The sequence below is a fragment of the Phodopus roborovskii genome, unplaced genomic scaffold, assembly GCF_943737965.1.
Source record: "Phodopus roborovskii unplaced genomic scaffold, PHOROB, whole genome shotgun sequence".
In the NCBI taxonomy this organism is placed as follows: Eukaryota; Metazoa; Chordata; class Mammalia; order Rodentia; family Cricetidae; genus Phodopus; species Phodopus roborovskii.
In genome coordinates, this window is record NW_026126636.1 from 4,034,470 (window position 1) to 4,049,548 (window position 15,079).

At 49.4% G+C, this 15,079-nt stretch overlaps 1 protein-coding gene across 1 annotated transcript; it reads right to left on the reverse strand.

The window, feature by feature from the left end:
• Positions 1 to 14,308: 14,308 nt before the first annotated feature.
• LOC127238901 (major allergen I polypeptide chain 1) lies at positions 14,309 to 14,949 on the reverse strand. The gene is made up of 3 exons (XM_051207672.1): positions 14,889 to 14,949; positions 14,571 to 14,758; positions 14,309 to 14,479 (listed from the first exon to the last, which is right to left on the reverse strand). The coding sequence occupies exons 1-3, from the start codon at positions 14,947 to 14,949 to the stop codon at positions 14,309 to 14,311; spliced, it is 420 nt and encodes a 139-aa protein (XP_051063629.1).
• Between the last annotated feature and the right edge of the window lie 130 nt (positions 14,950 to 15,079).

Genomic DNA, 15,079 nt, shown 5'->3' on the forward strand with positions numbered 1-15,079 from the left:
GTTCAGTACTGAGTACTGATGGGGACTCCTACAGCAGCCAGAGTGGCTTCCAGAGAAGTGACCCTGGTGGGACCCAAAGGATAAACTCCCAGAGGGGGCTGTGCACTCTTGGCTTTTAGTTCCTTTTGAACTAACTAGGTTGCTGCTCTGTTTGCTTTTCCACCCCAATCTGGAGATGGAGCCCAAGGACTTCCACATGCTGGGAAAATGCTATACTACTGAGCCACACCCCAGCCCCTCACTGGGAGATTCTAGGCAGGGGCTCTATCACTGAGCCACGCCCCAGCCCCTCACTGGGGGATTCTAGGCAGGGGCTCTATCACTGAGCCACACCCCAGCCCCTCACTGGGGGATTCTAGGCAGGGGCTCTACCACTGAGCCACGCCCCAGCCCCTCACTGGGGGATTCTAGGCAGGGGCTCCACCACTGAGTCACTCCCCAGCCCCTCACTGGGGGATTCTAGGCAGGGGCTTTACCGTTGTACCATATCTCCTCCCCCTCTCTGATAGAGTTTAGTTACGCAAACACTCCACTACTGAGCCACACTCTGAGTCTCTGTAGTTACTGTTGAATTTGAGCTAAGCACTCCACCCAGAGCCACATTCCCAGGCCTCACTGGTGAAGGTAGGCGAAGCACTGGGCTTTGTCTCCAGTGGCTTTGCCTTCTCTAGCTAGTTACAAAGCTTCCTTCTGACCGCTGTGTTTGTACTCGCTGCTTTGAGCGTGGTCCCTCCCAGTGGCGCTCTCCCACTTGTTTCTCTGAACCCAAAACGGAGGTGGAGCCTACTGTTTCAGCCACATCTGTGTCACCTTGGTAGCCATGCCTCCCTATACCTGCCTGAGTCCTCACAGCATGCCCCTTACCCCGTGCTTTGTCAGCATTTGTGGGACAGAGGCTTTATTTTGGTCATGCTGTTCTTCACAGGCTCTGGCCCCATTCTGCTTCCCATCAGAGCTCATGACAGCCACTATCCTGGCCCAGGCCCTTCTGCTTGCAGCTGCCCAATCCTGTGCCTTCATTCTTCATCAAACCCGTCAGCCATTGGGCTCCTAGCTGCTGGACCTCACTGAGTACCCCTGGGTCTCTGACCCCTGCTCTTCAAGCTCACTCTGCAGGTGCAGCAGCTCCAGTCCCCATCACGAGCTGCCGTGACCTGGTGGTGATTAGGACTTAGGAAGCAGATGGAGAGCCACACTCCCGGCCTGGAGTTGACCAGGAGCCTCCCGCTCTGCCAAACCCAGCTACTCTCCTCTGGCTTCCCTCCGCTGATGTGGGCACCTGGCAACTCCAGCTGTGCCTTGGGTGAGTGTTGGGACTTTCACGTATCTAAGTCACTTATCTTTGACATCTTCTCCACCATTGGTAGTGATGTAGCCGGGTTAATCATGGCTGACCAGAGGGGTCAGAGCCAAGCACTGTTTTGGTCTCCCATTGTTTAGCACGTTCAGGTTCAGACTGAGGGAAATGGAGGAGCCACAGGTGTTGCTGGCATTTTCTTGGCCCGCCAGGTCCTGCTGCCCCTGAGCCCCAAATACACACACGGACGCTATATTAATTATTAAACTGTTGGCCGATGGCTTGGGCTTCTTATTGGCTAGGTATGTCTTAATTATTAACCCATTTCCCTTGATCTGTGTGTTGCCACAAGGCTGTGGGTTACCTGTAATCCAGCATGTTACTCCTTGGACAGCATGGCTTCCTCTCAGCTTGCTTCTCCCAGAAATCTTCTGGTCTCCTAGTCCCGCCAATCTTCCTGCCTCTACTGGCTATTGGCCAAACAGGATTTTAGTCATCAAACGATAAGAGAAACATAGCTACAGAAGGACAACCCCATCACACAGGTGGCATACAAAGGCCAAGAAATGGATCCATACATGCAAGCATCAAGCTTGTTCATGCAGTACACTTACATGTGTGTAGTGAGCCTGGTTCATGCCAGGGACACAGACCCATGAGTGCCTGGTCTGTTTTGCTGCTGCTGTGTATGTGTGAGAAGGTAGGGGGCTGGGAAGTTGGAGAGATTGAGGGTCTGAGAGAGACAGGGACAAGCTGGCACTGTAGCAGTTCACTTTGTGTCCTGGTGCTCGAGAGACAGGAGGCTCGCTGGCAGATAGTCCAGCTCGGGCTGTGTAGTGAGTTCCTCTCAAATAAACAAGGGGCTGGGGGTAGGGTTTAGTGGGTAAGGCACAAGGGGTTCTTCCCTAGATGACATGGGCTAAATATAAGGAGGGGACCCTATAGAGCAGGGTCTTGTCCTGACTGTAAATGACCTGGCAGGGCTTCAGAGAAGTCACCTAAAAATGGAGGCAGACCAGAGTCTGAGGGATGTTCTCAGGGAGAAGACCTACTCAGTGGGGTTTACCGTGGACTCAGAGACCTGGGCAGGGGTGGAGGACTGCAGCTCAGGGATATGGGACCCGGAGCGAGGCTCCGTGGTTAAAAGCCCCTGCTCCTCTTCTATGAGGACTCAGGTTCAATTCCCAGTGCCCACATGCTGGCTCGCTCTAATTCCAGTCCCAGGGATCTGATGCCCTCTTCTGGCGTCTGCTGGAAAAGGACACGTGTGTGGTTCACAGACATACATGCAGGTAAAACAGCCATACACGTAGACCAAAAATAAACACATCTGAAAAAATGAGTCTGAGGTGTGGGCTCTGAAGAGGACCCAGGTGCGTAAAGAACCCCTTGGGAATGGGTGGCCATTCCCTGTTCCCGTCTTCCTTCTCTGCCCCCTAGCCATGGGGAGTCTCTCCCCAGGCTGAGGAAAGGTAATGGCAGGAAGGATGTACTCAGTGATACTGTTCAACTGTCAAACACGTCTACAACCAGCTGCCATCATCAGCCACACCCAGTGCTGGTGTCACAAACCTCTGTCACACCCCCCACAGTGTCCCTGCATGACACCACCAGAGCATATACTCTGTCACAATATAGTTCCCTCAGCCCTGGGGATACTGATGGTGGTGGCCGGGGGACACACTTGGGACGGTTACCCGCTTGTCTTATTGCAACATTTTATGGAACTTGGAAATTGGCTGCTGATCTGTGCTGAGAGAAGGGGACTTGGGTTCCTAGGCATTCCAGCCATGCTCCCTCTTAGGGGCCCACCTGGGCTTTCTATCAGCCAGGGATTGTTAGCGTTTAAGTCAGATGTGAGTGTGGACCCTGCTAGCTCAGAGACCTCAGAGCCCTGTAGCCCATGCTAATATTGAGTTCATAGTCCAGTGCTGAGATTACGGGTGTGAAGGTGAACAGCTGTTGGGATATGCTGAGGTTGATAGAGGCCTACCTCCAACTGGGACAGTCACAGTGACTGAGAGCAGCTGGTGCCACTGACCCCATCTACGTCCAACCATACTGGCCTTTGTTTCCTTTCTCAGCAAAACTTTTTCTCCTTTGTCTCTGTGTGTCTCCCATCCGCCCATCCCATCTATCCTCGATCCCTGAGCCCAGGGAAGCCTCAAACCTGCTACGTAACTGAGGATAATTATGGTTTCTGTTTCTTTTTTTAAAAAGGGATTTGTTTAAAATTGTGATATATTGTCTGTGATCTAGTAAAGCTTGCCTAAAGATCAGAGAAGCAAAGCAGCCAGCCACCAGAGATCTCTCACCTCTACCAATGCTCAGACTGAAGGGGTGATCTACCAAACCTCAGACTGCATCTCCAGAGTGCACTGCTCCTCAGCAAATCTCAAACTGCTGTCTGAGACTGCACTGAGCTCCTTATGTACTCTCTAGTGCTGGGAATAAAGGTGTGAGCTCTGTTTCTCTTTTAGACTGATTAACTGTCATGTAGCCCTGGGTGACCTTGAACTTACAGAGATCCATCTGCCTCTGTCTCCGGAGTCCTGGGATTAAAGGTGTGAGCCACCACTGCCTAGCTTCTATGGCTGTGACTAGCTTTGCATTCTGATCTCCAGGTAAGCTTTATTAGATCATAAACAATATATCACCACATTAAATTATGTGTAGATGTGGGTATGTGCGTGTTAGTTCAGGTGTCTCTGGAGGTCAGACCTGGCTGATCCCATGGCCCTTGAGCCCTAAATAAACACACAGACACTATATTAATTATTAAACTGTTACTGGTGGCTTGGGCTTCTTATTGGCTAGCTCTGGCTTAATTATTAACCCATTTCTATTAATCTGTGGATTTCCACGTGGTCTCAGCTTACCAGAGAATGACTTGTGAGTCTTCTTTTCCTGGACTCTACATGATGACTTCGTCTGCCTATGTTTCCCAGAATTCTCCTCATCTCCTACCTCTGCCTATCTTCCTGCCTGGTCAATCAGCCAATCAGTGTTTTATTCATTAACCAATAAGAGAAACAAATATACAGAAGGACAATCCCCATCACAGGTGCCATTCCCTGGAGCTGGAGTTACAAATGGTTGAACCCAGGTCATTTGCTAGAGCAGCAATTGTTCTTAACCTCTGAGCCATCTCTCTAGCCCTCGGTTTCCTTTGAAATTTTTACTCGTTTTATGTGATGACAGTCACTTATGTGCTTTGGTGTGTCTTACGTGCTGTGGGATGTCTTTCTGTACCTTGTGAATATGTGTTGCTGTCATTGATTGATAGATAAAGGTGTTTTGGCTTATGGCAAGGCAGGATAGAGCCAGGTGGCACATCCAAACCAGAGATAGAGAAGAAGGGCAGAGTCCCAGAGACACCACCAACCACTGAGAAAGCGAGGCGCGCAAAAATGAGGTCATACCATAGCCACGTGGCAACACATAGATGAATAGAAATGGGTTTAATTTAAATGTAAGACCTAGCCAGTAACAAGCCCCAGCTATTGGCCTAACATTTAGAATTAGTATTAAGCCTCTGAGTGGTTATTTTCAAAGCAGCTGTGGGACTGGGTGGGACAAAAAGCATCCATTTACAGCTGTGTGTATGGTTTGAAAGAAAACGGCCCCCAAAGGCAGTGGCATTACTAGCATGGGCTTGTTGGAGTAGGTGTGGTCTTGATGGAGTAGGTGTGGTCTTGTTGGAGTAGGTGTGGTCTTGTTGGAGTAGGTGTGGTCTTGTTGGAGTAGGTGTGGTCTTGTTGGAGTAGGTGTGGTCTTGTTGGAGTAGGTGTGGTCTTGTTGGAGTAGGTGTGGATGATAATGGACTGAACCTCTGAAATTGTAACCAAGCCACTCCAATTAAATGTTTTCCTTTATAAGTGTTGTCATGGTCATGGTGTCTCTTCACAGCAATAGAAGACCTAACTAAGATAGTGTTCATGTTGGCAATCTGTGGATGTACTGCATAGCATTCTTAGTCTCAGAAACTCTAGTGGGAAATTACATAGTATTGCAAGCCCCCGCGCTACGATTCCATGAATCAGGAGAAGGCCTAGAGATTGAAATAAAGAATCAAGACATGGGTCATTCGTTCAATGGCAATGTTAGAATGCCGAACACCATTTATTGAAGGGATGGAACGGGTTTAAATACTGACTTACAGCACAGTGGAAGATAACAGTATTTTTAGGCTTAGCTCCTCCCCCACAAGGTGTGTGTTATCACAGGTGTGTGTTATCAAAACAGGAAGAGTACCAATAACAGCTTTGGGGCAAGGAGTTCCGGCCAACAGCTTCAGGCTTGCTCAAGGTACCTCGGGGGTCCATGCAGGGCCCTACAGGCCCCCCTTTCTTTAAATATAAACTAACACCTGTCTTAGGCGGCAGAGGATGTCAGCATAATTCTTTACCCATCATTGGAGAGGTCACTCAGGCCCGTAACCGTCCTGTCTTAGGTTAGATACTTGCCCTCTCTGCCTTACCCGTCTCTGGTGAATAGTTTGTCTGTCAGCCACATGTGGGCAGAGGCGTTTTCTCTTGAGTCAAAGACAGATGAACTTGTCTTGTTTGAAAGTTGGCCTGGGCCTGTCTAATGCTGTGGTGAAGTAGCACGAAGTACAAGGGTTACAAACCCTTGTGAGAGAGTTTGCCAATCTCGAAATAATCTGCCCGCGAGTTGAAGTCCTTGTGAAAGGTCTTCTGCACTGGCAGGTGGTACTCGGCTTTCATTGATGTTAATGATCTGTATGGCCAAAGCATGTGTGTAATTTAAAAACTGATGTATTAACACAGTTAGGTTTGAGAGAGAACAAGAAGCCATATGATCCTCTCACAATAAATCCAATTGTTCCTATAGGAGGCTAGTTTGTAGATTTAGTTTAAAAAAGCCAATTTGTACTAGATAATCAAGTGTGCTTTGGGTAGCTAAGGCTTTAGCCAAATCACCTGCTAGTTGATCCACTGTGCTTGCAGTATTTACAGATTGGGAGAGGGTTACCATAGAAACTGTTGCTTCAGTGGTGAAGGCGGCACTGGCAGCTGTGATCCCCAAATCTCCTTTCCTCTCTGCTGCACAAGGTGGTCATCTGCAGAGGTCTCTGGCATAGGTACCACGTGGGATACGTGGCCCACGACAGCTGTTACTTCATGCATCCAGCAGCTAACCAGTCAGCAGACCTGCTGAGAACAATTGAGACTTCCTCCAAAATTAATAGCAATCACGGTCCCTCCCCATATGGAGAATCAGACACTCAGGCACCCAAACAGGGTTATCTGGGTCTTGTGGAAAGACAAACTGACCCTCGGGCCCACACTTTAACTGGGTCAGGGCTGCACCATTGTCCAGTAGTGACATTCTTCCACATAACTGAGCCATGGTCAGATGGCCGAGGGCGCCAGTGCCTGCTGGCTGCAGATCGAGCAGCACCATCAATAGTTAAAAAATTAAAAATATGAAGGACAAGAGAAAGGTGATTATGAGGAGACCCTGTTTTATGAAGATAGGCTTTAATTGTGCAATGTGCACGCTCCACCATGGCCTGACCTTGAGGATTGTAAGGGATACCCATCTTATGTGCGATTAAAAAATTTTTTTTTGCAAAAAGACTTGAAAGCCTGACTAGTATAAGCAGGGCCATTATCTGTTTTTAATTGTCTGGGCATTCCCATATAAGCAAAGGCTTGTAAACAATGGCTCTTAACATCCTTAAGCCTTTCTCCAGTATGAGCAGAGGCAAATATGAGATGAGAATGGGTATCCACAGATACATGAACAAATTGTAGTCGACCAAAGGAAGGAACATGGTAACATCCATCTGCCAGATATCATTAGGTGTGACATCCCGGGGGTTAACTCCCAAGGTGTGGAACAGGTAAGAACTCTGCACATAGGGGACAATTCTTAACTATATAATAGCTTGGTCTCTAGTAATTTAAAAGTGGAATTTAAGAGACCCTGCACTAAAGTGAAAGGTTATATGAGCTTAAGGCTTGAGTGCCCATTTGTGGTATTGATATTGCTCAGGTGGCGGAACAGAAGTCCACTCCTAAGCTTCTTGGGTGCCTCTGATAAGGTCCTGGACATAAATGGGTTTCTCTGAGGGATCATCTGTATTGGAGTTACAGGTGTATCCATTGCCCCGTACACCTGGGCTTGAGGGGCCCGAGGGGCCCGAGGCTGGCCTCGCTTCCCGTTTCCTGGAGCCGGTAAGAGATTACCAAGGGCATCTGTTCATTGCTCCAGTAGTGACCCTTACGGTAACGTGAGCAAAGCCCCAGGCCAGGACGCCATTGCATTGTCGCTCTCTGGGGGCAGTTCCTTTTGAAATGTCCTGGCTGTCCACATCCAAAGCAAGTCTCTGGCCTGGCTCCTCCATGGTTCCCACCTCTTTTCATAACTGAAGCTATAACCTGGCCCATAATGTGATGGCCATCCATGTCCCGACATATGCGTATATAGTCATTAAGACTTTCAGACATATGGGGACGTAGAGCCTCTTCACAATACGCGCTTGCATTTTCAAATGCCAGTTGTTTAACTATGGGCATGGCATTTTCAACATAATCAAAAATTCGACCAGACAACTGTAGGAGGTGATCTGCAAATTCTGAATAGGGCTTAGATGGTCCCTGTAATACTTTAGATAATTGATCCCCTGCAGCCTTATTAGGCAGAGCTTTCCAAGCTCTAGTAGTAGCAACAGCAACTTGTGCATAAACCGCTGGGTCAGAAAGAATTTGAGCTGCAAAGGCAGCATATTGCCCAGCACCATGAGCATATCCGGCAGCAGGAAATCCGGCAGCTGCATTGCATTGGGCAGTTTCCTTGCAAAATTCTTGAAATTCGCCTCTCCAGAGCAAATAATCACTTCCACTTAGTGTGGTTCTTCTAGAGCTGCATCCAATCACTAGGGGTATAATTTAACGCTGTGAAAGACTCAAAAATTGCCTGAGTAATAGGAGCATGGGGACCATAAGCAGTGACAGCCTCCTTAAGTTGTTTTATATCCTTGAAATTTAGTGGGCTGTGCTCCCTAACCCTGTTACCCTAAAGTTCCACTGTCTTAATCACAGGAAAAGTTTGTCTTTCCTTTTCTAACACTTCTACCTTGGTTATTAAATCTTTGACCTCTTCCTCTAACCCTTGAGGCGCATAGGCCCTACTAAAGGAATCACAAAAGGGGTTGTGGCAGACGGCATATGTGCTCATCAGCTTCAGTTTCTGATTCCAAAGTACCTTCTTCATCAGTTACGGTGGGGCTATCATGTCCTAGTTGGGTTCCCTCTTATTCCCTGACAGATTTCACAGATTCTAAATCTTGTGTCCTAATCATCTGTGCCAGTTTTTCTTTTACTTTATGGCAAAGAATTCTTTAGCTGTCTTGTTTTAATCCTGGTGCCCTGCCTTTTCAACAGGGCCACTAACCGCCCACGGAGCATTTCCTTAGTTACTGGCACCCACCCTTCAGTACACCTTCATTCACTTACTTTGCCGGCCGGCCTTCAAGGGCGATCTCTTAGGTGATCCTTTCTTCCCATTTGTAGCGCCCACACTATGATCTGTTCCATAAATCGGGCGAAGGCCTAGAGATTGAAATAAAGACAAGAGAGCAGGTCATTCATTCGTTCAATGGCAATGTTGGAATTCCAATTGCCATTTATTGAGGGGATGGAATGGGCTTAAATACTGACTTACAGCACAGTGGAAAATAACAAGATTTTCAGGCTTCACGAGGTGTGTATTAAAATGGGAAGAGTACCAATAACAGCTTTGGGGCAAGGAGTTCTGGCCAACAGCTTCAGGCTTGCTCAAGGTGCCTCGGGGGTCCATGCAGGCCTCTACAAGAGCCCTGTTTGTGGGTCCCTACACTGAGTGCTGGGATTAAAGGCATGCACCACCACCACCTGGCTGATTATATACATACATACATACATACATACATATATCCTGCATGAGGTATGTCTTCAAATCATGTGTGTACATAATTCCCATGGAGGTTGGAATAGGGTGTCCTGGAACTGGAGTTACAGTTGGCTGTGAGCTGACATGTGGGTGCTGAGAATCGAACCTGGGTCCTCTGAAAGAACGGCCAGTGCTCTTCACCACTGAGCCACCTCTCCAGCCCTCTAGAGACCTTTCAGCTTGCACAGTGGAAATTTTACACTCTCAGAAACTCCCCATCGCCTCCTCCAGACCTTTAGATTCTTCACTGTTGGCTTGAGCAACTTTAAAATCACTTAGGCAGAGTCACACCGCTGGACGTGTCTACAAGCACACCCTCCACTCCCCGGAGGGAGACATCTTTGCTTGCTCAGCTCCCGTGAGTGACATTCCTGTGTCAGTGTGCCGGGTCCCTCACAGACATGGAGGAGAGAGTCCTCTGGCCTCAGGTTTCAAGAGCTCTTCAGCCCTACACCGTCTCTCCAGCCCTTCCTTCCCGTTGTCAAAGCTGGTTGACACTGCTTATATGTGCTTACATGTTAACACTGCTTACATGTTTCTGCCACTGCATATATGTGCCATGTCAGCTCCTTTACTCGAAACTGTGATTTCATGCCTGCTGCAAGCAGCTTAAGAAGAGCGAGCTTACTTTAGACCACAGGAGGGTGGGACCCATCATGGAGAGGAAGGCACAGCACAGGTTAATTTAAAATGTAAGAGCTAGTTAGTAATAAGCCTGAGCTGTTGACTGGACGTTTACAATTAATATAAGCCTCTGTTTGGTTATTTGGGACAGGCGGTCAGGACAGGAAACGTCTGCTTACGGATAAAGGAAGTCATGGCCCCGGGAACTGAAGGCACCTGCTCACATCCCATCTGTGGAAAGCAGAGAGTTCCCAAGGCTCCCTGCACGTGGGGTGTCACTTCCTGTATTCAGGGTTAATCTCAGGTAAACCACTGAAGTTCCTGGAAACACTCTCATAGGCACATGCAGAGGTGTGTTTCGCTGGAGAGTCTAATTCAGGCTAGGTGAGCACTAAAATTTAGCCATCCTGATGTATCACATTTTTTCCTATTATTTGTCTCTTGGAAAAACATTTAAGTCAACTGGATGTGGTGGTGCACAGTTTTGATCCCAGCACTCAGGAGGCAGAGACAGGAGGATATTTGTGAGTTCAAGGCCAGCCTGATCTACGGAGAAAGTTCTAGGTCAGGTCAGGGCTGTTACACAGAAAAATCTTGTTTCAAAAAAAAAAAGAAAAAAAAAAAACAAAGAAAAGGGTAAGTCATTGTCATATCTTTGGGATTATAAACAGTTCTGCCATGAACATGGATATTATTTTATTTTTGATTTTCAAGACAGGGCTTCTCTGTGTAGCTTTGGAGCCTGTCCTGGAACTCACTTTGTATGCCAGACTGAGCAAACTTCCTCTTTGAGATCTCTCTCTCTCTCTCTCTCTCTCTCTTTTTTTTTTTCAGGGCAAGGGGCGGGAGAGGGTAGAGTCTCCAAACTTTTCCTGGGGAGATCCAACCCACTTCTGTTCACCCCAGATAGGGAACCCATGAGTGACCAAAGTACAAAAATCCAAACTTGGTGAACCGATGAGTTTTATTGGGGTAACTTACATGGGCAGAAATGACTCAGCCAGCTGTATCACCAAAGCCCACGGTAGCGTGAGTGACAGCTCACGAACGATGGAAACCTGGAGCACAGCCTGTGGGTGCCTCAACAGGATGGGCAGGCTCTAAGCTTCATTGCTTCCTCTGGCCTAGTGAGTCTGAAGCTATTTTGAGTTGTTTACCTTGCTGCATGAAGAGTTTCCTGCAGGATGGAAAGATTCCTTCTCGAAGGGAGCTGTTCCACAACAGGGATGCTCTGGAATTCAGTGTGACCACTGTGGCCTTGAACTTTCAGAGACCTGCCTGCTTCTCTGTGCCTCCCGAGTGCTGGGTGGGATTAAATGTGTGTGCACCAACCACACCTTGCCTCCCTTTCTTTAAACTAATTTGTTCTACACTTTCAAACTGCATGTATAGGTACATGCGTGTCAGGCTGTGCACTTGGAGGCCCAAGGACAGCTGTGGGAATTAGCCCTCTCCTTCCACCATGTGGACCCTGGGGGTCCAAGTCAGGTTGTCAGGGTTAATGGCAAGCTCCTTTACCCACCGAGCCACCTCACTGGCTGTTGTGTGACACTGCTCCCAGGAAGATGTGAACAGTGTCTATTTACTCCACATCAGGGACCAGCGGCAGACAAAAGCACAAATACCAAAACAGTCCAATTGGCGAACCAGTGAATTTTACTGGGGTTTCTTACAGGAGCAGGAATGACTCAGAGACAGCTGAAAGCCCACAGTCACCAAAACCCACCCAGCATGGGTGTCAGCTCACAAATGCTGGGAACCCGGAGCACAGGCACAGTCCGCAGGCAGCTCAGTAGGTTGGCTTGGATGGCAGACCCGAAAGATCTGGAAGGTCATGTCATCCTGACTCTTTCTGACCCCACAGAGTTCTGATGTCACAGCTCAGAGGATGCAGCAGCTAATTCTCAGCCGGTGTCCCCAGAGCGCGGTGTGGGAGGGGAGCCCGTATGTTCTAGTGAGGACAAACGCCCTTCTCGGGTTTGGCCCTCTCACACATGACACCTTCAAACTCACTGAAGGCTAGGGCGCCATTGCCTAAGACCAGGCCTGCATAATCCATCTGGTGCCATTCTCTCTAGAAGCCCAGGCTTAGTTTTTGTAGAGCTGTGTGACTAAGACCAAGGGCCAGAAAATGCTGGGCAGCTGCTGTGAGCTGAGCCAAGCCCCAGAGAGAGGAGCCCTGAGTTCTTAAATCTGTTGGAAGAAGCTTGGCAGAATAGCCTCCTGAGTCCCACATGGGACTGAAGAGTTCTGGCATGGTCTGCGCAGCCCCTAGTCTACCCTCAGTCCCTGCACAGGCAGGAGGTCCCCTTCAGAAGCATGGTCCAGCCAGATGCTTGTGGGTCAGTCATTAGGCCTTAGTCCGTACAAGATGGCTTCCTCTTGGGCTGTTTGCTTTGGATATGGTTTCCTTGTGTTCCCTAAGAGCTCGTGTGCTGGAAACTTGGTCCCTATGTGGTGACATGAGAGATGTACAAGAGGGGAGACAACTGGGGGCGGTTAGGTCCCTGGGGTGTTGCTGGGAAGAGACTAGCGCTGCAGACTGCGTGACTGAGTCCCCCTGTGTGATTGCTGGAGGCCGTCCACACACTGACTTGGCCACGTGACTAGTGCTATTTTCTGTCCCTCTGCAACATGCAATCAAAGGGTCCTCACTGGAGGCTAAAAAGATGAGCCTGGCAGGACTTGGACATTCAAAATGATGACAGTTTCCTTTATAAATACCCGGCTTCAGGTATTTTATCACAGCCTTATATAAAAGAAGAATACACTCTGGTCATGCCCCGGAGCCTCCTGTAGGCCTCTGCATCACAAGGAACCTAGATACGTCCCTGTGCATAGAGCCTGGTGGTGTGAAACCAGAGACTCACATGGAGACATGGCTCGTTGATGGAGCAGTGGGGCCCATGGCCTGGTGACACTGGTGTGGGAAAGGACTTACTGCCATGGTCACAGTGCAGTCACAGCCCGGGTTCTGAGGCTCTACAGTCCTGGGTCCCTCAGGGTAGAATATCCATTCCGGAGATAGATGGGCTCAGAACTGTGGAGTTGGAACTAGGACAGGCTGAGGTTGAACCCCGGGCTCTGGCCTGGTCCTGCACTTGTTTTAAGGATACTTGTTCTCGTGCCAGGGATGTGAACCCTTACTATAGGCATGGAGAGAGGGAGGTTTTTGTTGTTTTTTGAGACAGGGTTTCTCTCTGCAGCTCTGGCTGTCCTGGAACTCTGGTGTCAAACTCACAGAGATCCACCGGCCTCCCAGGTGCTGGCATTAAAGGTGTGCACCATCACCATACCACCGAGATAGGGAGTTTTATAGATGGGACACAACGGACCAGAGCAGCACCGTGACACAGGTACACTACACAACTGGCCCATGTCCCCAGCAGGGAGCTGAAGGGACAGAATTTGCTGTGTAGAGGCTGTGACATCCTCAGCATACACTCGGCCTCTCCGGCCGTTCACTGTTCCGTGCCCCTGGGAAGTTGGATCCGGGGTCTGATGTAGGTGCCCTATGGACTCTGGCCCACCACACTAAGCAGACTGTGGTCTGCTAGCGTCCCCTAATGCATTCTGCCAGGATGTTTTGGCATTGCTGCAATTGAGCAATGATAGTTCAATCAATGTTCATTGGTTGCTCCCCCCAACACTCTCCAACCCAATCAATGCCCCATCTCAAATGCAAACAGTCCAGGCTCCCCTGTGAACTGCAAGGCTTTTATTGTTGGAATCCTTGTTTTAGACACCAGGAGGGTAGGGGTAGGGCTTGGTACATGTGTTCAGGTGAGCAGGCAAGTGGCTTCCTTGAGTCTTCTAGCAAAGATAGATTCATCAACAGACTATGTTAGCTTCTATTTTTGCCTGGAATGAGAGAGCCGGTGAGGTGTCAGAGGTGAAGGAGATCCCACAGGTGTCTTCACGGGACACCTGTTGGGAGAGACCTATACCCATCTGCCAAGAACCAGGATCTGACCAGGAGATACCTCTCCATCCTGTCTCCCTCAAGCTACATCAGGGCAAGCCTTGTAAACAGCCTCCAATCCAGCCTGATGGAAAGAGCCACCTACCCTGGGGACACCACGGGCAATGCGGGACAGAATTCAGAAGCAGCTGGGGAGGACCTGAAGGGGCTCCAGGTGAGGCTGCGGGCAGCTATGGCCCCACACGTGAACTGATTCCTGTCACGTGATGACCCTCAGACACACGCAGCTAAGGCGCTGACTTATCCTAGCAGTTCTAGTGACAAGAGGATACTTAATTAGATGCTCTACCTGAGTCACCCAGGCCTGGATTCTGCATAGTGGCCATGGAGATTCAGGTGAAAAGTAAAATAAGGGTGTTCTGGGGGTGCGGTAGGAGACTTGACATTTAGGATGAAAGTTCCAGGCTGGAGAAGGCGTGCCAGGCCCTGTTCTGGTATGGGTGGACTCAGAAGGCTGGGCCAGACAGGCTGATGGACGCCAAGTGGTATTGCAGGGGCAGGGATCCTGCAGGGTCTAGTCTGGCTGGGCTGAGCTGAAGAGCCAGGCCTAGCTCAGGCCGCAGAACGTCCCTCCCTGCCCCATCCCCCTGATACCCGCAGTTGGGAGAGGCTTCTTTCTGGATGCACAGAGGAGTTGCAGTGGTGGGAAGAAACACAAGCTCCATCGCTAACCTGGGTGAGCGGGGCATCAGAAACAAGAGAACTCACCAGCAAACTGCGCACATTCTCCTTGTCTTCCTCTGTCAACTTGCTATCAACACATTTCTTCAGGTTTTCAGCATTTTTCAATATGTCAGGGGTATTCCTGTATTGTTCCACGAAGCTAACATATTTATCCACAGAGGAGCCAAGAAGCAAGTCAATGTCTTCCTTTATAGCTGGGCAAATCTCACAATCTGGAACACAAAGCAAAGGTGATCCTCCCGTGAGGGCCTGGCATCAGAACACATGAGTCCTCCCTGGGAAAGTGAAGGTGTGAAAGCCCTGGAGACCCCGCATGCCCAACGCCCACAGCCTAGTACCCACCTGCCCCTGAGATGAGGAGCAGGGCAGCCCCAAGCAACACGAGAGCACCAGTGAGCTTCATGGTAATGGTGGCAGGTGCTCCTACCCAGCTAGGGCCCCTTCTATAAGCCCCATCATGCTCAGTGGGCAGGGAGGGGCAGTGTGTGAGCCCCTCCCGGCTCCTCCCAGAACTGTGAAACTCCCTGGGGCGC